This window comes from Ranitomeya variabilis, chromosome 4 (genome assembly GCF_051348905.1).
Source record: "Ranitomeya variabilis isolate aRanVar5 chromosome 4, aRanVar5.hap1, whole genome shotgun sequence".
NCBI classification, from domain to species: domain Eukaryota; kingdom Metazoa; phylum Chordata; class Amphibia; order Anura; family Dendrobatidae; genus Ranitomeya; species Ranitomeya variabilis.
The window spans coordinates 533,756,484-533,782,117 of record NC_135235.1 but is presented as its reverse complement, the minus strand read 5'-3'; the positions used below and the strand labels follow the sequence as shown (position 1 = coordinate 533,782,117).

Genomic DNA, 25,634 nt, shown 5'->3' with positions numbered 1-25,634 from the left:
TAATTTAAAAAACACAATACTAAGTGCCATTATACACAAGAGCTCTGTATATACTGCAGTATACTTCATCATTTGCAGTCCACCTCCCCCACACTTCATAATTTGCCATCTCCTTCCCCCCACTTCATCATGTGCAGTCCCCCACCCCTCACTAACTGCATCATTTGCAGCCCCCAACTCAAATCATCATTTGCTCTCCCCCTCCACACTTCATCATTTGCAGTCCCCCTCCCCCACTTAATTATTTGCAGTCCCCCTCCCCCACTTCATTATTTGCAGTCCCCCACACTTCTTCATTTGCAATCCCCCATCACTTCATCATTTGCAGCCCCCCATCCTGCCTCACTTCATCAATTGCAGTCCCTCATTCTCCCCACTTCATCATTTGCAGTTCCCCTCCCCCCTCACCTATTTAATTAATTTTATACAGAAATTTTTTTTTACTGACGATCCCATGCAGGCGCAGCTCTGCTTTTGGCATCCTCATACAAGACGACACATACGCAATGACATCATTGCATACATGCCGTCACCTGACCAGAAGTCCAGAGAAGGCGGAGTGAGCAGGAGCTTTGCAGCCATCCAGGTTAGACGGCCATGGAGCTCCGAGAAAGTTCCTAGTGACGAGGTGTGCGCCACACACTCAGCACTTTAGTGCACAGTGGGGCCCGGTGAGCAGATGCACAAGAGGGGGGTCCGGGCTCCCCTCTGTACTGCTGCTCACTGGGCCCCATACAGCATTAAGGGCAGTAGTGCCCTGATGGTGGCCCTGTGTTCGGGCAACATATTGTGAGGGAGACACTATGTGGGCAATCTATTGTGCAGAGGGTGTTGTGGAGACATCATACTGCTTGGGGGGAATGCACTGTAGGAGCATCATATTGTGTGGGAAGCAGTGTGAGAGCATCAAACTCAATCTTAGAGAAATAATTGACATATGTTTTAAGAGTTAACTATCAATAGAGAAGCTTGCTTTCACGGAGTGCTGGACTTATGAAATATTTATTGTTTGTATTTTGGAGTGGCAAAATGTCTAGACCATCTGAAATTTGAAGGGAACCTGTCACCCCCAAAATCGAAGGTGAGCTAAGCCCACCGGCATCAGGGGCTTATCTACAGCATTCTGTAATGCTGTAGATAAGCCCCCGATGTATCCTGAAAGATGAGAAAAAGAGGTTAGATTATACTCACCAAGGGGCGGTCCCGCTGCGGTCCGGGTCCGATGGGCGTCGCGGTCCGGTCCGGGGCCTCCCATCTTCTTACGATGACTTCCTCTTCTTGTCTTCATGCTGCGGCTCTGGCGCAGGCTTACTTTGTCTGCCCTCAAAGTACGCCTGCGCCAGAGCAGCAGCATGAAGACAAGAAGAGGACATCATCCTATGAAGATGGGAGGCCCCAGACCGGACCATGACGCCAATCGGACCGGACCGCCCGCCCAGGTGAGTATAATCTAACCTCTTATTCTCATCTTTCAGGTTACATCGGGGGCTTATCTACAGCATTACAGAATGCTGTAGATAAGCCCCTGATGCCGGTGGGCTTTGCTCACCTTCGATTTTGGGGGTGACAGGTTCCCTTTAAGGAGAAACAGATTTACCTTCTGTGGTGAAGTACACAGTGGAGTTTTCTTTTCATATATGTTTATGATATACTAGATGGAGGCCCGATACTATCGTATTGGGTGGGCGGTAATGTCAGCCAGGCATACTGCCCTGTTGTTGCCTAATGGCATCCTGTGATTATCTAATGACTTTTGCATTAGGGGACTCATGTGCTTGATGCCTACACTTATATGCATTGTTTTTGTCCCAGCGATGCTGTTGGTCTTCAAGAGTCTCATTTGCCCTTTGTTGTCTTCGACATTGTGCCTTTGCTGCTTTCCTTTCATTGTCATTGGCGCACTTTTTAGGAGGAGCCATGTTGGGGTTGATATTTGCTTTTTAAAGGGGTTTTCTCACAAACAAAAGTTCATTTTGAAAATAGTCTGTGTCTGACCGTGTACCGAACATACCACAGCTCCTGGACAGGGGATGAAGCAAAAGACAATACAGTAGGAGACCGCAGAGGATACATTTTGTGAGGTAAAATATTTATTAAAAACTGTCAGTGAAACATTTTACCTCACAAAATGAATCCACTGTGATCCCCTGCTGTAATGTTAGTATTGTCTTTTGCATCCTCCCCTGCCCAAGAGATGTGGTATGCTCAGTACACGGTCAGACACAGTCAATTTGTAAAATGAACTTTCGTTCGTGTGAAAACCCCTTTAATGTCACCGGCTTCCTCTGCCTGTAGACATGTTGCGCATTTGCCGCCGGGATCCGCCGAGTGATTCACTGCACCTGTGCGTAATTTGCAAAGGTCCAGTAAATCAGACTGCTGCCATCTTTGTGCAGATAGTGGCAGTCACATTAAAACTGCGCAAGCACTCCTCCTGTACAAAGATGGTGGTGGTCAGTGAATCATTCAGCTGATCCCGGCGGCGCCATGTTTTCGACGGTGTTCCGCTGGTGGTACCACGCAAGAGGCTGCGTGAGTGTGTGAGTGTGAGTGGCGCGTACGGCCTATAGAGAGTGTGTGTGTGTGGTGCGACGGTGTTCCACTGGTGGTACCGCACAATAGGTTGGTACCAGCAGCAGTTTTCATATTGAGACACCCATTACTTGGGTGCATCAATAAGGCGATCGGTGAACTTCCTCCGCTTGGAATTCTGGGATACGGTGACATCTAGACAGAACAGGAAATGAAAACATTACAAGGCAATTATATAAATAGACAAGTCCTCGTACAGCCGTGTCGGAGGAAAAATAGAAGGAGAGAAAAAAATAAAGTGCAAAAGTGGGAAAATAGTCTTATCATAAATGGGTTGTGTGCAGTTTTAATTTAAAAAATTAATTTTTTTTTATTTATTTTTTTATATACCGTATATATATAAAAAATTCAGTAAAAAATAAGCTGTGGTTTACAGTTGGTTCTTTTTTCTTAAACTTAAAGCGATAGCGCCATCTACAGGATGATTTTTCTGTATTTGCTGATTGCAATAAAGTTACATGTGTACAAAAGCAGGTTATTGGAGAGGTCACTTCCTTTGCCGTAGACAACAGTCACTGTCATAATAGGTTGCACTGAAATCTTCCAACACCGCACAGAATGACAGAACAGGCAGGAAATAGGAGATCGCAGCTTGTGCGGTTGCTATGAGCACAGATAATACTGACACGTGAAAGGGTTGTATATAAATAAAGGGGAAAGTCTGAAATAAGAATGCACAAGCACAGGAGCAAACTGCTTTTCGTTCTGGCCGAGACATTCTTCAGCTATGGGTCTTCTGCTGAGCACCCTCCATCAAGCCCTAATGAAGTTCTCAGGATATGAGGCACGGATCTTAATGTTGGGTCTGGACGCTGCTGGGAAGACAACCATCCTGTACAAGCTGAAGCTGAATGAAACAGTCTGTACAATCCCCACCGTCGGTTTCAATGTAGAGACTGTGGAACCCATCCGTAACGTCAAATTCACTGTGTGGGATGTGGGAGGTCAGGACAAGATCAGAGCCCTGTGGAAATATTATTATCAAAACACAGAAGGACTGATATTTGTGGTGGACAGTGCTGACCCTGAGAGGTTTGAGGAGGCCAGGGCAGAGCTCTTCGCCATCCTGGAGACTGATGAAATGAGAGGCGTCCCCTTCGTGGTGTTGGCTAATAAGCAAGATCTACCTCGTGCCAAGCAACCAGGAGAAGTGTGCGAAGAGCTTGGGCTAAGGAAAATAGGAGGACACCAGTGGCATGTCCAAGGATGTTGTGCCACCACTGGGGACGGAATTGTCGAAGGGCTGGAGATACTCACTGACTTGGTGAAACAATTTAAGAAGAAATAATCATTTTGATCATATCAACCTTGTATATCAATATCTGTCATGTGGAGGAAATCTTCTAATTTCACCTTAATGTAACACTGCCTGAATGTTACTTTTACTCCTGATTTCAGATCGTCTTCTGATATAAATGATTGTAACAGTTTAATCTAAAAAACATTACAAGGACTATAACACCCGTGTGCGGTGTGATCCGAGCATCACAGAACAGAGGAACAGATGGACATTTCATCATGACCACTGCAACAGAGGGAGTGGTATTATATAACAGAAATACCGTCTAGCATTTCTGGCATTTCTAGTTCTTGTCTTACTATTTGCATGTCATTTTATAAATAAATCATATAATATAGATGATAATATTATAGATGAAAATTAGTATTGTCTTTTTTTTATCTAACCAAAGATATCCAAAAATAATAGAGTTGTTATACTTATTAATATGTTATAGATAAATGATAGATACATACATTGTGTGCAAAGATACATGCAAACATTTTATATATGAATTTTAAATGGAATTATTTTTACAATAGACTGTAAAATTGGGGTACCTCATGCACGAATTGGCCAATATCATGTGTGCCCACCAGCCATGTCAAGGCGATATATTTTTGCATATATCTTGGTGCACACAGGGTCTGCTGCACTCTTTAGTTTACATTTGCTTCATTCTGTTAGGTCATGTTGCTCAGTTTTTGTTTCTTTGAAGATAGATGGATAGATTTATAGATATGGGATAGATAGATATGGGATGGATAGATAGATAGATAGATAGATAGATAGATAGATAGATAGATAGATAGATAGATAGATAAAATAATAATCTTTATTTTTATATAGCGCTAACATACTCCGCAGCGCTTTACAGTTTGCACACATTATCATCGCTGTCCCCGATGGGGCTCACAATCTACTTCCCTATCAGTATGTCTTTGGAATGTGGGAGGAAACCGGAGTACCCGGAGGAAACCCACGCAAACACGGGGAGAACATACAAACTCCTTGCAGATGTTGTCCTTGGTAGGATTTGATTAGATAGATAGATAGATAGATAACCTGATTGCTAAACGCCGTAGCGAGAAAAAAGTCAGTACGCCAGAGTTACGTTTTTTTGGTCGCTGCGACATTGCATTAAAATGCAATAACGGGCGATCAAAAAATCATATCTGCACCAAAATGGAATCAATGAAAACATCAGCTCGGCACACAAAAAATAAGCCCTCACCCAATCTGAGATCAAGAAATATGAAGATGCTATGGGTCTCGGAAAATGGCACAATTTTTTTTTAAACAAACTTTGGATTTTTTTTTACCTCTTAAAAAATAAAAAAGAACCTACACATGTTTGGTATCTATGAACTTGTAATGACCTGGAGAATCATAATAACAGGTCAGTTTTAGCATTTGCTGTACTTGGTAAAAAAAAAATCCAAACAACCTTTGTGGAATTGCACTTTTTTTGCAATTTCACCGCACTTGTGGTTTTCCCCCCATTTTTGAGTTACACAATATGGTTAAACCAATGGTGTTGTTCAAAATTACAACTTGTCCCGCAAAAAACAAGCCCATGTGAGGGCTTGTTTTTTTTGCGGGACAAGTTGTAATTTTGAACAAAACCATTGGTTTTACCATATTGGCCATGTGAGGCCATATTGACAGAAAAATAAAAATCTTATGGCTCTGGGAAAAAGGGGAGTGAAAGACAGAAACGCAAAAATGAAAAAGGGCAAGGTCTCAAAGGGGTTAAATATATAAAACTGGAAGCAGCACACCATCTCAAGTAGAAAAATGCTATTGAATAGCCCATTTTTTACAAATTAGTGAACATATTTAACACCAATCATTCATACTAGAATGATTGATGTTAAGTGTCGTCATGGCTTTGTATGCCTTAAATACTCTGCACATGTACTTGTATATTGCATGAAAAAGGTTCACACATCTATCCCAGTGCAAGTACAATAATTAAGTGATTACAAATGCAATCCAAACATACTGTTATATTTTTCAGACCATTTTCTATTTGAGGCTATGTGCCCACGTTGCGGAATAGGGTGCGTTTTTTTTGTAAAATCCATTTACCATGGAATTCCTGCGTTTTTTGTGCGGATTCCACCTGCGGTTTTATACCTGCGGATTCCTATTATGGAGCAGGTGTAAACCGCTGCGGAATCTGCACAAAGAATTAACATGCTGCGGAATATATAACGCAGCGTTTCCATGCGGTATTTTCTGCAGCATGTGCACAGCGGATTTGGTTTTCCATAGGTTTACATGGTACTGTAAACCGCATGGAAAACAGCTGCGAATCCGCAGCATAATAATAATAATCTTTATATAGCGCTAACATATTCCGCAGTGCTTTACAGGTTGCACACATTATCATCACTGTCCCTGATGGGGCTCACAATCTAAATTCACTATCAGTATGTCTTTGGAGTGTGGGAGGAAACCGGAGAACCCAGAGGAAACCCACGCAAACACGAGAAGAACATACAAACAAATCCGCAATGTGTGCACATAGCCTAAATGGGTTTTCTGGTCACACAATATTGAAGAGCTATCCACAGACTAGGTCATCAATATGAGATCGGAGTGGGTCTGATACCCCAATAATCCGTTATTTTCTCCATCAATATGGTGTGATCAGACAACCCTTTAAGATTATGGAGAATCTGAATAAATATCCAATAAAGGTAATTTCTCCGTGTGTACAATGACATGCAGTAAACGTGAATTTTTCTTACACATGTAAATCACTCAGGAGGGAGACAGATGCACTGGAGGAGAAGCTGAACATCACAGGTTTACTTAATGTCAGTGGGGTTTGTAGTTCACTGAAGCACAGAGTTAACACCTGACGCTACAGAAATGACTCTCAGATCTCTTAGAAAGTGTCACATGTCTAGAAAAGCCAATAAAGACTAAGCATAGGTTGGTATCATGGCAACTAAGCAGTGCATCACACAGGGAGGGACCACACATGTGCGCTGAGCGAGTCTAGACAGAGTCAGACATATTGACTCAGGGCATCATTCCATTACTCTGATTAATACCTTAACCCCTTAGTCACAGGGCCAATTTGCAGCTTAATGACCAAGCCAATTTTTGCAATTCTGACCACTGTCACTTTATGTGGTTATAACTCTGGAACGCTTCAAAGGATTCCACTGAATCTGAGATTGTTTTTTTTTTTCATGACATATTGTACTTCATGTTATGAGAGAGAAATTAAATGGAGAATCTGACTTTTTTTTTGCAGTCGCCGTTATACCGTTAATAACGGCGATCAAAACACCGGGGTCGGTAAAAACTGACCCGAATCATGTTCTCTGGCGTCTCAGCTACCCCTGGTAGCCAAGACCCAGGAGAAATTCCGACTCTGGGGGGCGCTATACACTTTTTCCACAGTGCTGTTAATTAACGGCGCTGTGGTTTAAGTACCCTTAATTGCCGCCATGAAAAGGCATATTGGCGGTCATTAAGGGGTTAAAGAAGCACTTCCATCAAAATGTTTATCATCTTACTATGTTGCAATCATCATATTATATAGCACTATGTACTTACAAACTCCTCATTTTGTCTTTCTACCCAATTAATTCTTCTATTTTCTATTTGGTCTATGACATCATGTGATTAAAGAAAAAAAGGGGGGAGACAATATCACAGAGTGATATTGAAAGGTACAGCTAAGAAACGAGTTATGAAGTTGCTCACTTGAAAGGGTTGTGATTGTTACAACTTTAATAATGGTCCATGAATATTACGGCTGCTGCAGTCCGGTTGGCAAATGAAGGTAAACCTTATCTTGCATATCAATTAGTAGAAAAAGGAGAGTGACGTTTTAGAGTAGACCGAGCTGCTGTATGAAGGAAGCAGTTCCAGAGTGGAATAGCAATGTCGTAGTTTTTATTTTTACGCGTTTCATACTTGCGCTGAGCTCTTTTTCAAAATCAAACTACCGTACATGTGCTACGAAATTGTTATTCCACTCTGGAACTGCTTCTTTTAAACAGCAGTGTGGTCTACTCTGAAACGTCAATATCTTTTTATACTAATCACGTGATAAAAACTGACTAGCTGAATCCTTCTAAGGGTACCGTCACACAGTGCCATTTTGATCACTACGACGGTACGATTCGTGACGTTCTAGCGATATCGTTACGATATCGCAGTGTCTGACACGCAGCAGCGATCAGGGATCCTGCTGAGAATCGTACGTCGTAGCAGATCGTTTGGAACTTTCTTTCGTCGCTTGATCACCCGCTGACATCGCTGGATCGTTGTGTGTGACAGCGATCCAGCGATGTGTTCGCTTGTAACCAGGGTAAACATCGGGTAACTAAGCGCAGGGCCGCGCTTAGTAACCCGATGTTTACCGTGGTTACCAGCGTAAACGTAAAAAAAACAAACAGTACATACTCACATTCCAGTGTCTGTCCTCCGGCGTCTCAGCTTCTCTGCACTGTGAGCGCCGGCCAGCCAGAAAGCGAGCACAGCGGTGACGTCTGACGTCACCGCTGTGCTTTCCGGCCGCTGTGCTTACACAGTGCAGAGAAGCAGAACGCCGGGGGACAGACACCGGAATGTGAGTATGTACTGTTTTTTTTTTTTTTACGTTTACGCTGGTAACCACGGTAAACATCGGGTTACTAAGCGCGGCCCTGCGCTTAGTAACCCGATGTTTACCCTGGTTACCCGGGGACTTCGGCATCGCTCCAGCGCCGTGATTGCAACGTGTGACCGCAGTCTACGACGCTGGAGCGATAATCATACGATCGCTGCGACGTCACAGATCGTGCCGTCGTAGCGATCAAAATGGCACTGTGTGACAGTACCCTAAGCTCTATGTAGAAACAGGAGGCCAGTTTTCCTTGCAAAAGTCTCTGGCAGTGGAGGAGGCAGCAGCTGGGTCAGGAGCAGAGTGGGATGATAAATACAGGGACAAGAGACTTCCTGTTTCTACTTAGAGCAGGAGAAAAAATAATTAACTGGGTTAAAGAGCAAAATGAGCAATTGTAAATAAATTGTAAAGGCGGAGAAGATTATGTAACACCCCTATGAATACCCCTGTTAAATGTATAAAAATGTACTGTATTGCATGTTTTTATCATCCTGCAGGCTGCAGATCCTGTTAGTCAGAGGTCACAGGGTTAACTATAAGGCTGGCCCATCATTGGGGAGGAGCAAGGGTGTATATAGAAGTCTTGCACTCACCAAAGTCCTCCATATATTATAATGCACAACCAATAGTCCTCCATACAGTATAATGCACCCCCATAGACCTCCATATAGTATAATGCACTCCCCATAGACCTCCATATAGTATAATGCACTCCCCATAGTCCTACATATAGTATAATGCATTCCTCATAATCCTCCATATAGTATAATGCACTCCCCATAGTCCTCCATATAGTATAATGTACTCCCCATAGTCCTCCATATAGTACAATGCACCTAATAGTCCTCCATACTGTATATTAAACCTCATAATAGTCCTCCATATAGTATAATGCTCTCCCCATAGTCCTCCATACAGTATTATGGCCACCATAATGTACTCACTGATCGTCACTCATCATTACTTTCAGTTGTATTGACATCCAGGATGCCAATAGGGCTGAACGTGTGATGACGGGCAGGGGAGATGACAGTGCCAGCTATTTTACCGGGCAACCCTGGCTCACCGGATCAATAGCAGCTACATGGTCTTCTGCCCTACGTAGTAAGCCTCTGGTGAGGAGGGTTAGGGACGTGTATGTTAGTTCCTGGTAAGGAGCTAGCTGTTAGTAAGCAAGAGAAAAGAAAGGTTATCCTCAGAAGGAGGGAGCATGTTTCAGCAAGAGATCTTGAGTGGCTACAAGCAGGCAAGTTTGGGGCACTTAACTACTGGAAAAGCTAAAAGAAGCTGTGGTGTTAGTCATAACTGGAGATCAGCCATGAAGGAAAGCAGGGTCAACCAGGCAGGGGCAAGTCAGTAAGTGATTGATAGTGAGTGCTTCCTTACACTGCCTCACAAGAGTGCAGCTAGGGTGCAGTGGTAAAAGCAAAACACATTGACCCGTGTGGCCCTGTACCAGGAAGATGGAGTTGCCTAATTTGTCTTTTTGTTCTTCTGTAATGTTCACCATAAGTATTGTGCCGTCGTCCAGAACCAATAAGAATGCGCCTCTGTATTGTGCAGAAGAAAACAGCAAGCTTTTTTCCTGCTAACCTCTGTATCCAAGTTTTATTGTCAGTAAAAAGGACTTTATTTTTACAAACTTCTCAGGTTTCCTCATCGTGGGTTTAAAGGGGTCCAGCACCGCACAAATTGTGCCAGTGCTGAACCTGATGGTGTCCACAGCCATAATACAACCACACACACAGCCAGGAGCCCCATTTTCATGTAGCTTTTGGGGCGTGAAACAAGAGTACCTTGCCCACAGCTACCGCCCCAGGCCATGTTACACTTGGCGTAGTCGGTAGGATGAGGTTTCTCTGCAGGAAGAATTTCGGCTAGAGAAGATCAGTGGCGCAGACGATAGGGGGTCTTAGGATTGATGGCTGAAAACAGTGGCGACGGCTTTCATTGGAGTGGATGGCACCTAGGAGCCTGAAAATGTGCTCAGCCCACTTGTGTGTCGACCCAGAAGAGTATATGCCCTGCAGCCAGGCCCCGGCTTAAGATGGGAGGTGTGTGTCAGAGGACGGAACAATGCAAAATTAAGTGCGGTCCTTCGGGTGAAGATCGGCAAGCAGAGTTGCTGAGAGTAAAGCGTGACACATCAGATGCATCAGAAGACCAGCCCCAAAAAGACTGAGTCGAACAAACAGGAAGCTAGCGATGAGAGAGAAACACAGAGACCGGTGCCATTTTACCTCCAGAGCTCAGCGAGAGAGGAGCATGAGGTACACTCTGCTGCCACAAGCAAGAATACGACGGTCTGAAGCTGTTTCAGAGAGTGATGGGGCTGTGGAGGAGCGTGACCTGGGTGGCCTGGCAGTACAGGGGGATGTAGTTGAGGACAGAGCTGACGGTCTCCCACCCGTCATCACCCCTGGAGTGAGAGCCGCAGAAGAGGAAGGCCACAAGTGAGATGGATGGAGAACGGGCCCAACAGACCACGTATTGCTCTAATGGACTGAAGTTCCTATGCCGGACAATGGGAGGCCGGCTGAAGCGGCGGCCCCACCGGCACTCAGGGGTGCTACTGCACCCTGCCACCTGGGGCCATGGGAGACATTGCAGCCCAAACACAAACAGGTTTTGTGCACCAGAACATTCGGTATCGACGATTGTCTCTGAGTGAGGCACAAACATCAATTTAAAGAGCAAGGCAACTGCTATTCAAATATATTTTTATATTGTCCTGTTACCAACATTATTGGTGGCCAACCGTACACAAGGATTTTGTTTCTGCTTGCCCCTCTTGTGCCCAGAACAAGATTCCAAAATAGCTTCAGACCAGTCGGTCAATTCCTCTGCCCGTATGATCTGCTCCCTGGCAGCATTTTGCAATGGATTTCATCATTGATCTTCCAGTATCAGCCCGGTGTACCGTCATTTGGGTGGTTGTGGATCACTTCTCCAAGATGGCTCCTTTCACTTCTCTGTCAGGTCTTCATCCACTCCCTCCAGTGCTAGCAGTGTTTATTTTACATATTTTTCACGTCCATGGTATACCGCTCTATATGGTCTTGGATAAAGGTTTCCAGTTTACCTTTTGTTTCTGGATGACTACCAGCAGTCTACTGGATGTCACTTTGGGTTTCTCTTCGGCCTACCATCCTAAATCCAGTGATCAGGTTGAACTTAGATCCTGACCAAATACCTGCTGCATTTTGGCAATGACCACCATAGTGACTGGGCTGAACTACTGCCTGGGGCAACCATGTGAGTGAATCTTCTGCCAAATCTCAATTTTTTGTTGTCTGTGATTAACACTCCAATATTCTGTTCCCTTTTTCCACTTCCTCTGATATTCCAAGTCCACCTCATTGAAGTTCTCTGAATTGATTTAAAAAAACGCAAGAAACATTTGGATCCGGCTCTGTTTTGTCCTGGGGGAAAGGTCTGGCTGTTGTCTAGATATGATGTCTCAACATACTCTCCAATAAACTAGGTCCTCGCTTCATCGTTCTGTTCAAGGTTCTTAAACAAATTAATCCTATAGCCTACATGCTCAAACTCCCTGCCTCTTTACGGATCCCCAACTCTTTCCACGTTTCTCTCCTCAAGCCTGTTGTCCTTAGTTCATTCTTCAAAGATCCAGGCACAACTCCTGCTCCAGTCAGCTCTGCGGACATTTTCGAGGTGGAGAACATCCTGGCCACCAAGAAGGTAAGAGGAAAAAACATTTTTTCTTGTGGACTGGAAGGGATTCGGTCTTGAAGAAAGACCCCAGGAACAACATCTTTGCACTTTTGGAACCGCGCTCCCAGATCCAACTGACAACTGGCCCCAATGCAGTGCCAGTGTCAGTATTCTCAGAGTGGTGATTGAACCAGCTGCTCCCCATGACTGAAACCAAATGCTACTAGGGATAATAAAGTTAATTTTCTCCCCCCCCCCCCCAAGCATTTGGCTATGGGCAGGCACCGGGCAGATTAGTAACGCTATCAACCTGCAGGTAATAGCATTTTTGCTGGTGACAGGTTCCGTTTAATTTCCATGGTATTTACTAAGGGGGCGTGACTCAAAAAGCAGCCTAAACACCCCCCCTAGAGAATCCGGTGTGTCAGGCCCCCTGATAACACCCTAAAAATTAGCACCAAATAAAAACACCCATATTTCTGGAGCTGTATGGTTGATTTAAACAAGACTAAAATAAGAGCAAAAACTGGACAGTTATTACCTGGTGACCGGAATCCAAACTTCTGATCAAAAAGTTTTGAACAATCAAAAGGTTTTCAAAATAAAAGTGTTTTATTCATACAATGTTTCAGTCCTGAAATTAGATATTTTTCAAGTTTAAAAAGGCTCTTATGTGAGAACTGGGAACATTAGTTCCTTTTGGAGACCGGCACCCAACACCTCCAAACATCCAGCACCCGAGGCATTTGCCACACCATCTACTCCTAAGAGACGCTTCTCATAACTGTATGTGCATTTGTGAACTGGGTAAAATAATTTTGGTAGTGGGGAGTGGAGATTTCAATTTTTTCCCAGGTCACTTTAAATGCAGTCTTAAACTGAAATTATACTATACTATAATGAAAAGAAAGAAAAAATGTTATTCTTTTCAGTTTCTTTTGTATGATATTGGTACAGTTAACGTGATAATTCCATTTACCAGCTGATTTTTATGTATTTACTGATTGTAATAATGTTACATGTGAACAAATGCAGGTTATTCAGGACCAGACGTCACTTCCTTTGCCGTACACAACAGTCACAGTGATAAAAGGTTGTACTGAAATCTTCCAACACGGCACAGAATGACAGAACAAGCAGGAAATCCCTGCACTATGCATCCAGTCTGGCAATTACTGTACATGCACAGCTTGTTTAGGAAAGCATTTGAATTACTCTCTTATGTCTTATCTTGTTTGTACAAGTACCCTCGGAATGGGGAGGGTACTATATAATGTGGGGACATTATACTTTGTATAGAAGAGCATCATACTGTGTAGAAGGGAGCTGTACAGGGGGGGACATTATTAAATGTTAAGTAGGCACTTTTTGTTATGGGGCACTGAGGTTATTATGACTTGTCAAAGGGGCACACAGAGGGCATTATTACTTTGTAGGGGGCAAAATGTCAGCATTGTTTTCTAGGGCACTTGCACAGGGCAGGTTGGGGACAGATGAGGACAGTGCTGGAACTGTGAGAAGTCAAATGTCTCTTTATTGTAATCTCTGCAGATGAGTCTTGGCTGTAAGAAACTGTCATGTTGGTCTGGGACAGAATGAAAAGTGAATGACTCCCCCAGCAGAAAGAACTTCAGCTGTAAGTCACTATCTGTAACTGTACTGTAATCTCTTACAAGTTCAGCAGGACTGATATCTACCACTATATGGCCACAATATGGCAGTAATATCCGTGTTGGTCTTTGCATAGAGATTTTTTTGAGTAACAGCGCGGTCATGTGCTGAGGTTCTCCTACATCCACTATTAGGGTGCATCACCATAGTTGTGATCAGGATTACCTGGTTCGGGGCCAACTCAGAAGTTTCGCCACCCCTGAACCAAATCCTTAGCTATGCCTCTGAGTGGAATATAAAAGAAACTATATGGGTGGCATGGCTTAACCATGGTGGAGTGAGGACCCACACTGCTTGTGCTCTGTGGAAACATGCACCTTACATAATAATAATAATCTTTATTTATATAGCGCCAACATATTCCGCAGCGCTTTACAGTTTTAAACAGAACAGTCATAAGTAACAACGTTAACAATACAATAATTAAAGTGAAATAAGATGACCCTGCTCGTGAGAGCTTACAATCTACAATGAGGTGGGGGAGATACAAAGTACAGGTGTGTATTTACAATGATGCATTTACAATGATGGTGCAGCCATCTTCAGGGGGTGGGGGATAGATGGAGATAGTGAATGGGCCACACACACACACACACACACACACACACAAACAAAATGACTTTGATTAGTGAACGTGGAAGGCCGCTCTGAACAAATGTGTTTTGAGGGAGCGCCTAAAACTATGCAAATTGTGGATGGTCCTAATATCTTGGGGTAGAGCATTCCAGAGGATTGGCGCAGCACGGGCGAAGTCTTGGGGTCGGGAGTGGGAGGTACGGATTAATGCAGAGGTTATTCAAAAGTCATTTGCAGAGCGCAGTGGTCGGTTAGACCAATAGACAGAAATGAGGGAGGAGATGTAAGGGGGTGCCGCACTGTGGAGATCTTTGTGGGTGAGATCAAGTACTTTGAATTGTATCCTGTAATGAATGGGCAGCCAGTGTAACGACTGTCGAAGAGCGGACGCGTCCGAGTAACGATTGGCCAGATGGACAACCCTGGCTGCTGCATTAAGGATGGACTGGAAAGGGGAAAGTTGAGTGAGGGACAGGCCAATTAATAGAGCATTGCAGTAGTCCAGGCGGGAGTGGATCAGGGCGACAGTGAGGGCTTTTGTTGTTTCCATGGTGAGAAATAGGTGGATTCTAGAGATGTTCTTTAGGTGTAAGTGGCAAGAGCAGGCAAAAGATTGTATATGGGAGGTGAAGGAGAGATCGGAGTCAAACATAACACCCAGACACCGCACCTGCTGCCTAGGCGTTATTATGGTGCCACCCACGGAGAGGGAAATGTCAGATTTAGGGAGGTTAGTAGACGGCGGGAGCAGAAGAAGTTCAGTTTTGGAGAGGTTGAGTTTCAGATAGAGAGCGGACATGATGTTGGAGACTGCAGACAGACAGACAGTCAGTGGCGTTCTGTAGTACAGCGGGGGTAAGGTCAGGGGCTGATGTGTATAGTTGTGTGTCATCAGCATAAAGATGGTACTGAAAGCCAAATCTGCTGATGGTCTGTCCAATTGGGGCTGTGTAGAGGGCGAAGAGAAGGGGCCAAGGACTGAGCCCTGAGGTACCCCAACAGTGAGAGGAAGAGGAGATAAAGTGGAGCCAGAGAAAAGAACACTGAAGGAGCGGTCAGAAAGATAGGAGGGGAACCAGGAGAGAGCAGTGTCCTTAATGCCTAGTGACTGGAGCCTAGAGAGTAAGAGAGGGTGGTCAAAAGCTGCATAAAGGTCAAGAAGAATGAGCAGAGAGTGGTCACCGTTACATTTTGCTGTCAGAAGGTCATTTGTCACTATGATGAGTGCAGTTTGTCGAATGTAGGGTGCGGAAACCGGACTGTGAAGGGTCTAGGAGGGAGTGAGTGGAGAGGTAACAGGTAAGGCGGGAGTAGATCAGGCGCTCCAAGAGTTTAGAGATGAAGGGGAGATTGGAGACCGGTCTGTAGTTGTTTGTGCAGGATGGGTCAAGGGTGGGTTTCTTTAGTAATGGAGTAATGATAGAGTATTTGAAGGAGGAGGGGAAATGTCACGGTGAGACTAGGTGGGCAAGAGCTAATAACCCGGGCCCCTGCAATTTCCCTCAGACTAGGGAAATCCTGACTGACCCTCTACCTAGAGTTTACACTGATGGTGTGCATGTCTAGGCCTCGACCCTCGCCCTGTCTCCTGTTTCATCCCTAGGCTGAAACCACCATACACCAATACCCACAGTTAGAACAGACAAGGATAACGGAAAATATACACCACGCCGCAGTCACTCAGGAATACACTATAAATGCGCAGGGCAAAATAAATACAAATATAGGAAGGAGTAAATAAGACAAAGGGAAATACACCACCAGCAACGATACTCCAACTACTAGCTCACCACTCCAGACCGAGATAACAACGCACAAGACAGAAGCTATAATTGGGGACGCCCAATGTTCAGGAGAACTATTTAAAGGCAATGGGCATGGCCCAGCTTCCAATCGGAGCATCAGGTAAATTAACCCCGGACCAGCTAGATAAAATCTAGCCGACGCCAATGAGCACATAGTGGTCAAAAGCGGAATTACCGCTGTCTGTCGAACGACCTGGTCTGAACAGCGTCCGACATGACAGTACCCCGCCTTCTACGAGGGACCCCAGGGCCCTCACGGCTTATAGGACCCGGCTTGAAAAAACCTGACCAGCCGATCCGCATGAATGTCCGAGGCTGGTACCCAGGACCTCTCCTCAGGCCCATAACCACGCCAGTGTACCAGTGTACCAAGTACTGTAAAGTGCGGCGCACTACACGAGAGTCAACCACCTTGGAGACTTCAAATTCCAAATTACCATCCACCAAGACTGGAGGTGGCATAGGCGCCGCGTCCACAGAACCCACCACCTTCTTTAAAAGAGACCTGTGGAACACGTTGTGTATCTTATACACCGTAGGAAGCTCCAATCGGTACGCTACTGGGTTAATGACGGCGGTGACCCTAAATGGACCAATAAACCGTGGACCCAATTTAAGGGATGGTATTTTGAGTCTTATGTTTTTTGTGGATAACCACACCCAGTCATCCACACTCAGGTCCGGACCTGGCACACGCCTACTGTCAGCCACACGTTTGTACCTAGCACCAACACTCAACAGGCGCTGTTTAACTCTCCTCCAGACTGATGACAATTGTGCTCCTAACTGGTCCTCCTCCGGAACGCCGGAAGAGCCCCTCTGATTCAAAGTACAAAATTGAGGATGTAGCCCGTAAACACAAAAAAACGGAGACTCCCCAGATGACTCCTGGCGGTGATTATTGATGGCAAACTCAGCCAAAGGAAGAAAGGTAGACCACTCCTCCTGGTTATCAAGAGACAAAGCAGCGTAAGTACTGTTCCAAATTTTGGTTCATACGCTCAGTCTGACCATTTGACTGAGGATGAAATGCCAAAGAATGAGACAACTTGATCCCCAGCCGTGAGCAAAATGCTTTCCAAAATTTTGCCACAAACTTAGAACCCCTATCAGACACGATGTCAGACAGAACCCCATGAAGTCTGACCACCTCCTGCACAAATACCTGAGCCAGAGTCTTAGCGTTAGGCAACGAAGGCGAAGACACAAAGTGCGACATTTTTGAAAACCGATCAACAATCACCAAGATGACCGTGTTCCCAGTTGAGGAGGGCAAATCAGTGAAGAAATCCATGGAGATTTCCGTCCATGGCTTACTAGGTACCTCAAGAGGAAGTAGTGTGCCAACAGGACGGGAGCGGGGCGTCTTTGCCCTAGCGCACGTGGTACAAGCTGACACGTATGAGACCACGTCCTGTAGGATCTTGGGCCACCAAAACCGACGTGACACCAACTCCAAGGTACCTCTAACCCCTGGGTGGCCAGCAAGGACAGCATCATGATGCTCCGCCAAAACCTTTAGGCGGAGATGAAGCGGTACAAAAGATTTGTTGATGGGAAGCTCAGATGGTACCTCCTCCTGAGCCTCGGCAATCTCAGCCTCAACCTCGGTAGTGAGAGCCGAAACCATAACACCCTTTTGGAGGATGGGTACTGGATCCTCCCGAGGTTGTCCCCCCAGAAAACACCTGGATAGAGCATCCACCTTAGTGTTTTTAGACCCCGGTCTGTAAGTGACAACAAAATTGAACCGCGTGAAAAACAATGCCCAGCGAGCCTGCCTGGGGGACAGACGCTTGGCTGACTCCAAATACAGCAGATTCTTATGATCGGTAATAACAGTAACCCTCCAAGAAGTGTCGCCATTCCTCAAAGGCCAACTTGATTGCCAACAACTCCCTGTTGCCGATATCGTAGTTACGTTCGGCGGACGACAGTTTCTTGGAGAAATAGGTGCATGGACGCAAATCACTCAAAGATGAGCCTTGTGACAGCACCGCCCCCACACCAACCTCAGACGCATCGACCTCCACAACAAAAGGCTTCAACACGTCTGGCTGCACAAGAATGGGGGCTGAAACAAAACTGTTCTTAAGAAATTCAAATGCGCGCACAGCAGCCTCAGGCCAAACGGAAAAATTGGTACCCTTTTTAGTCATGTCAGTTAGCGGTTTAGCAATGATGGAAAAATCCTTGATACATTTCCTATAGTAGTTAGAAAACCCAAGGAACCGCTGAAGTGCTTTCAGGTTAACAGGCCGTTCCCAATGCAGCACCGCTTGCACCTTAGTGGCGTCCATTTTAAAACCAGAAGCAGACACAATATAACCCAAGAAAGGCAACTCTTGAACAGAAAATACACATTTCTCAAGTTTAGCATACAGCTTATTCTCTCTGAGAAGCTGTAACACCTGCCTGACATGATCTAAATGAGTATCACGGTCGCAAGAATATATATGAGAATGTCATCTAGGTACACGATAACGAATTTCCCCAAAACATGCGAAAACACATAATTAACCCCTTCATGACCGTGGGATTTTTCGTTTTTCCGTGTTCGTTTTTCGCTCCCCTCCTTCCCAGAGCCATAACTTTTTTATTTTTCCGTCAATTTGGCCATGTGAGGGCTTATTTTTTGCGGGACGAGTTGTACTTTTGAACAACATCATTGGTTTTACCATATCGTGTACTAGAAAATGGGAAAAAAATTCCAAGTGCAGTGAAATTGCAAAAAAAGTGCAATCCCACACTAGTTTTTTGTTTGGCTTTTTTGCTAGGTTCGCTAAATGCTAAAACTGACCTGCCATTATGATTCTCCAGGTCAGTACGAGTTCATAGACACCTAACATGACTAGGTTATTTTTCACCTAAGTGGTGAAAAAAAATTCCAAACTTTGCAAAAAAAAAAAATAAATTGCGCCATTTTCCGATACTCGTAGCGTCTCCATTTTTCGTGATCTGGGGTCAGGTGAGGCCTTATTTTTTGCATGCCGAGCTGGCGTTTTTAATGATAGCATTTTGGTGCAGATACGTTCTTTTGATCGCCCGTTATTGCATTTTAATGCAATATCGCGGCGACCAAAAAAACGTAATTCTGGTGTTTCGATTTTTTTCTCATTACGCCATTTAGCGATCAGGTTAATGCTTTTTTTTTATTGATAGATCGGGCGATTCTGAACGCGGCGATACCAAATATGTGTAGGTTTGATATTTTTTTTATTGATTTATTTTGATTGGGGCGAAAGGGGGCTGATTTAAACTTTTATGTTTTTTTTTATTTTTTTCACTTTTTTTTTACTTTTTTTTTTTACTTTTGCCATGCTTCAATAGCCTCCATGGGAGGCTAGAAGCAGGCACAACGCGATCGGCTCTCCTACATAACAGCGATCATCAGATCGCTGCTATGTAGCAGAAATACAGGTGTGCTGTGAGCGTCGACCACAGGGTGGCGCTCACAGCTACCGAGGATCAGTAACCATAGAGGTCTCAAGGACCTCTATGGTTACCTTCCTGACACATCGCCGACCCCCGATCATGTGACGGGGGTTGGCGATGACGTCATTTCCGGCCGCCCGGCCAGATGCGGTAGTTAAATGCCGCTGTCTGCGTTTGACAGCGGCATTTAACTAGTTAATAGGCGCGGGCAGATCGCGATTCTGCCCACGCCTATTGCGGGCACATGTCAGCTGTTCAAAACAGCTGACATGTCCCGGCTTTGATGCGGGCTCACCGCGGAGCCCTGCATCAAAGCAGGGGAGCCGACATCGGACGGGATAGTACGTCTGATGTCGGTAAGGGGTTAATCAAATGTTGGATCACTGCAGGTGCGTTAGTCAACCCAAATGACATCACCGAATTTTCAAAATGACCCTCAGGGGTATTAAAAGCCGTCTTCCACTCATCACCTTGATGGACTCTTATGAGGTTGTATGCCCCCTGAGGTCAAGCTTTAATGCTTGTCTCTCCGGACCGGAGATGTTTAACATCCTTGCTTTAGGCAATTTGGCCCCTGGTTTAAATCTGATAGTACAGTCATAGGCCACAGATGTGGCGGCAACTCTGAACAACCCTTCTCAGAGAACACATCCACAAAATCCAGAAGTGACTCAGGAATGCTTGAAGTCACAGCAGACACACATGCAATTCTCCTGGCAGAATTCACTCAACTGAATTATGTCCTGAATTTTCCAGTCAATTACCGGGTTGTGCATAGACAACCATGGAAAACCCAAAACCACCTGAGCAGGAAGATTCCTGAGCACCTTACATGTAACCTGCTCGGAATGTAGAACCCCAATGTGGAGTTTCACCTCAGCCACAAATTCAGTAATCTCCCCCTGTGAGAGAGGAGCAGCATTGATGGTGACCGCGCAGATAGGATGAGGCAGTTTTTCAATCCTAAAACCTGCTGTCAGACAGAGTCAAATGCAGCAGAATCAGATGGCAAAGAAAACGCCCATGCTTGGGGATCCCCGCTTAACAATGACAACACCAGGCCCACACGCTGAGCCTCATTACCTGAGGAGATCGGGCGCATATGGAAATATAGTTTGCAAGCTTCACGAAAAGAAACAAATTTACTGCGTTCCCCAGCAAATTTTTCAGGCAAAGGAAACTTAGGCTCAGCAACTCTACCTGTCGCTCCAGCTTGCACATTAGATACTGCTAGTCCCTGTTGCTGCACTGCCCCCCTCAACTCAGTGACCTGTAGGGACAGCGCCTCCAACTGGCGGGTTATGGAAGTCATGAGATCCATGACAAAACAAAAAAAGGAAACCCATTTTTTTTTTTTTTTTTTTAAAGGCCGATTATAATGTCACGGGGAGACTAGGTGGGCAAGAGCTAATAACCCGGGCCCCTGCAATTTCCCTCAGACTAGGGAAATCCTGACTGACCCTCTACCTAGAGTTTACACTGATGGTGTGCATGTCTAGGCCTCGACCCTCGCCCTGTCTCCTGTTTCAACCCTAGGCTGAAACCACCGCCCACCACCCAGTGAAAAGATCATACACCAATACCCACAGTTAGAACAGACAAGGATAACGGAAAATATACACCACGCCACAGTCACTCAGGAATACACTATAAATGCGCAGGGCAAAATAAATACAAATATAGGAAGGAGTAAATAAGACAAAGGGAAATACACCACCAGCAACGATACTGCAACTACTAGCTCACCACTCCAGACCGAGATAACAACGCACAAGACAGAAGCTATAATCAGCGACGCCCAATGTTCAGGAGAACTATTTAAAGGCAATGGGCATGGCCCAGCTTCCAATCCGAGCATCAGGTAAATTAACCCCGGACCAGCTAGATAAAATCAAGCCGACGCCAATGAGCACATAGTGGTCAAAAGCGGAATTACCGCTGTCTATCGAACCACCTGGTCTGAACAGCGTCCAACATGACAGGAAAATGCCAGAGGAGAGGGAGAGATTAAAGATTGTAGTTAGGTGAGTTGTGACGACTGGAGAGAGAGACTGGAGGAGGTGTGAGGGAATGGGGTCGGTGGTGCATGTAGTCGGAAGAGGAGAGGAGCTTGGAGACTTCTTCTGTGGAGAGTGAGCCAGGGGAGATGCAGGGAGGGATGGGAGTCACTGCACTTGGTGTCTGGGAGCGGATTTCCTGACGGATATTGTATATTTTCTCTATAAAGTGGGAGGCCAGGTCATCAGCACAAATGTCTATGATAGGGGCTTGTGCTTCTGGCCTGAGGAGGGAGTGAAAGGTGTCAAAAAGTTTCTTGGGGTTGTTGGATAGTGAGGAGATCAGGGTGGTGAAGTAGGTCTGTTTGGCGAGGTGAAGGGCAGAGTTATAGGTCCTTAACATAAATTTGAAGTGTATGAAGTCTTCTGGTGTGCGCGTTTTCCTCCATAAGCGTTCAGCACACCTAGAGCATCACTGGAGAAATCAGGTTTGCAATGTGAGCCAGGGCTGTTTCACTCTGTGTTTGGAGGTTCTGAGGGTGAGGGGAGCTACTTGGTCAAGGGTGCTTCTAAGAGTGTCATTGAAGTGATGTACAGCCAGATCAGGACAGGAAAAAGAAGAGATTGGGGACAATGATGAGTGTAGGGAGTCTGAAAGTGCGTGAGGATTAATAGCATGTAGATTTCTGAATGTGTGGTAGGTAGGAGGGTGTTGGGGTGAGTGAGGATTTGTGAGCATGAAGGAGAGAATGTTGTGGTCAGAGAGGGGAAGCGGTGAGTTATCTAGGTAGGAGATTGAACAGAGCCGGACAAAGATCAGGTCAAGGGTGTTACGTGTTATAAGCTGGTGGTTTAGGAGCAACATGGGGCGTGCTCTGGAGGAGGTGGTACCTGTACTGACCGCAGTTCCTGAGCTTAGCACAGCACTAGAAGTAGTCGTGGGATGTTCCTGTCACTCCCTAGACACCTCGTCACAGCCGGAGGACTAACTACCCCTAAAGATAGAAACAGGAAAGCTATCTTGCCTCAGAGAAAATCCCCAAAGGATAGACTGCCCCCCACAAATATTGACTGTGAGTGGAGAGGGAAATGACATACACAGAATGAAACCAGGATGTAGCAAAGGAGGCCCTCTAGCTAGATAGATAGAACAGGACAGAATACTGTGCGGTCAGTATTAAAAACTAGAAAAATCCACCACAGAGTTTACAAAATCTCCACACCTGACTAAAGGTGTGGAGGGTAAATCTGCTTCCCAGAGCTTCCAGCTTAACTGAATAAATCCATACTGACAAGCTGGACTAGAAAAAACATAGAAAGTTCAGAACGATTAAGTCCACAACAAGTGGACTGCAAAAGAACAAGCAAGGACTTATCTTTGCTGAACTGGTCAGAATATCAGGGAAATCCAAGCAGAGATGTGAATCCAACCAGGAACCATTGACAACTGGCACTGGCTGAAGGATAGAACCAGGCTAAATAGCCGAGCCAGAAAGACCATCAGTGGAAGCAGCTGCTGACTACTAAATCCAAGGAGCAGTCGTACCACTTAGAACCACCGGAGGAAGCCCAAGAGCGGAATTCACAACAGTACCCCCCCCTTGAGGAGGGGTCACCGAACCCTCACCAGAGCCCCCAGGCCGATCAGGACGAGCCAAGTGAAAAGCACGAACCAAATCAGCGGCATGGACATCGGAGGCAACAACCCAAGAATTATTCTCCTGGCCATAACCTGTTGTGAATTCCGTTCTTGGGCTCCATTCTGTGGCTATGAATGGTATTTTTGGGAGTTCTGCTCTTGGGCTCCCTCTGGTGGTTTCGAGTGGAACTTAGCAGCTGCTTTCACTAATCGGTTCCCTGGCCTTGTTATTTAACTGGGCTCTAGTCTGTAGTCTATGCCAGCTGTCAATGTTTTCCTGTTGGATTCAGGCCTCTCCTGGAAGTACTCTGTTGGCCAGTCCATTTCAGCTTAAGATAAGTTCTGCTAGTTCTTGGGTGTATCCCTGCTTTTGACCTTCTGTTCAGGTTTAAGTTATGTCTCTTTTGTCCAGCTTGTCATTATGAAATATTCTGGCTAGTTGGAAGCTCTGGGGTGCAGATTTGCCCCTCCACACCGTGAGTCGGTGTGGAGGTTATTTTTGTAAACTCTGCGTGGATTTTAGTTTTTATACTGACCGCACAGTATCCTTTTCTATCTCTGTCTATTTAGATAGTGTTGGCCTCCTTTGCTGAAATCTATTTTCATTTCTGAGTTTGTCATTTCCCTCTCCACTCACCGTTAATATTTGTGGGGGGCTATCTTTCCTTTTGGGGGTTTCTCTGAGGCGAGATAGTTTTCCGTATCCATCTTCAGGGGTAGTTAGTTCTTAGGCTGTGTCGAGGCATCTAGGCAGAGATAGGAATGTCCCACGGCTATTTCTAGTGTTGGTGTTAGGAGTAGGGATTGCGGTCAGTAAAGCTACCACCTCCTCAGAGCTTGTACATTTTACCCACCAGGTCATTTCTGTGCTGCTCCGTAATCACCAGGTCATAACTGTGATTGTTATCGGTGGAGCTGCCACCTCCTCGGAGCGTGTCCATGATTGGTTTTACCCACCAGGTCATCTCAGTACTACTCCGTAACCACCAGGTCATAACAGTACAGCTGGCCCACAATGTGTTAAATGCATCTCAAAAGAGGGAAAAGAAAGTTCTGAGTCATTGCTTTTTTTCCTTGTTGCCTGCTTGGTCCTTTTTTTTTCCCCTTGATCTTTGGATGGTTCAGGAGCTTGGTGCTGATATGGAGGTTCAGGGTCTGTCTGCGCGTGTTGATCATCTCGCTGCAAGGGTACAGAGTATCCAAGATTATGTTATTCAAACGCCTGTTTCTGAGCCTAGAATTCCTATCCCTGATTTGTTTTCTGTTTTTGAACTTTAAAAATAATTGCAGATTGTTTTTTGCTCTGAGACCCCGTTCCTCTGGTGACCCCATTCAGCAGGTGAAGATTGTTATTTCTCTGCTGCACGGAGACCCACAGGACTGGGCATTCTCGCTTGAGCCAGGGAATCCTGCATTGCTCAATGTAGATTCATTTTTTCAAGCGCTTGGACTGCTTTATGACGAACCTAATACTGTGGATCAGGCAGAAAAATTCTTGCTGGCTCTTGGTCAGGGTCAGGAAGCAGTAGAAATATATTGTCAGAAATTTAGAAAGTGGTCTGTGCTTACAAAATGGAATGAGGATGCCCTGGCAGCTATTTTCAGAAAGGGTCTTTCTGAAACCCTGAAAGATGTTATGGTGGGGTTCCCCACGCCTGCTGGTTTGAACGAATCAATGTCTCTGGCCATTCAGATTGATCGACACCTACGTGAACGTAAGGTGGTGCACCATATGGCGGTGTCCTCTGGACAGAGTTCTGAGCCTATGCAATGTGATAGGATTTTGACGAGAGCAGAACGGCAGGAGTTCAGACGTCAGAATGGGCTGTGTTTTTACTGTGGTGACGCTACTCATGCTATCTCTGACTGCCCGAAGCATACTAAGAGGGTTGCTAGGTCGGTTACCATCAGTACTGTACAGCTTAAATTTCTCTTGTCTATTACCCTGATTTGCTCATTGTCGTCCTTTTCTGTAATGGCATTTGTGGATTCTGGCGCTGCCCTGAACTTAATGGACCTAGAATTTGCCAAGCGCTGTGGTTTTTCCTTGGAGCCCTTGCAGAGCCCTATTCCCTTGAGGGGGATTGATGCTACGCCATTGGCCAAGAATAAACCTCAGTACTGGACACAGTTAACCATGAACATGGCTCCAGCACATCAGGAAAATATTCGCTTTTTGGTGTTGCATAATTTGCATGATGTGGTTGTGCTGGGGTTTCCATGGTTACAGGTACATAATCCAGTGCTGGATTGGAAATCTATGTCTGTGACTAGTTGGGGTTGTCAGGGGATACATAGTGACATTCCTCTGATGTCAATTTCCTCGTCCCCT

The 25,634-nt window shown here is 45.3% G+C and overlaps 1 protein-coding gene and 1 pseudogene across 3 annotated transcripts in view; one reads left to right on the top strand and one right to left on the bottom strand.

Moving 5' to 3' along the window:
• LOC143765582 (uncharacterized) overlaps positions 1–25,634 on the bottom strand; it is a 52,937-nt pseudogene that overhangs the window by 12,633 nt on the left and 14,670 nt on the right. The gene's annotated exons all lie outside the window — the stretch shown is intronic.
• On the top strand, positions 3,093–4,067 carry LOC143765581 (uncharacterized). Its single transcript, XM_077252414.1, has one exon. The coding sequence runs from the start codon at positions 3,320–3,322 to the stop codon at positions 3,878–3,880; it is 561 nt and encodes a 186-aa protein (XP_077108529.1). The 5' UTR covers positions 3,093–3,319; the 3' UTR covers positions 3,881–4,067.

Bases quoted from the DNA above. Each gene is read 5' to 3' on its own strand.
- LOC143765581 (XM_077252414.1), top strand. From the start codon at position 3,320: ATGGGTCTTCTGCTGAGCACCCTCCATCAAGCCCTAATGAAGTTCTCA.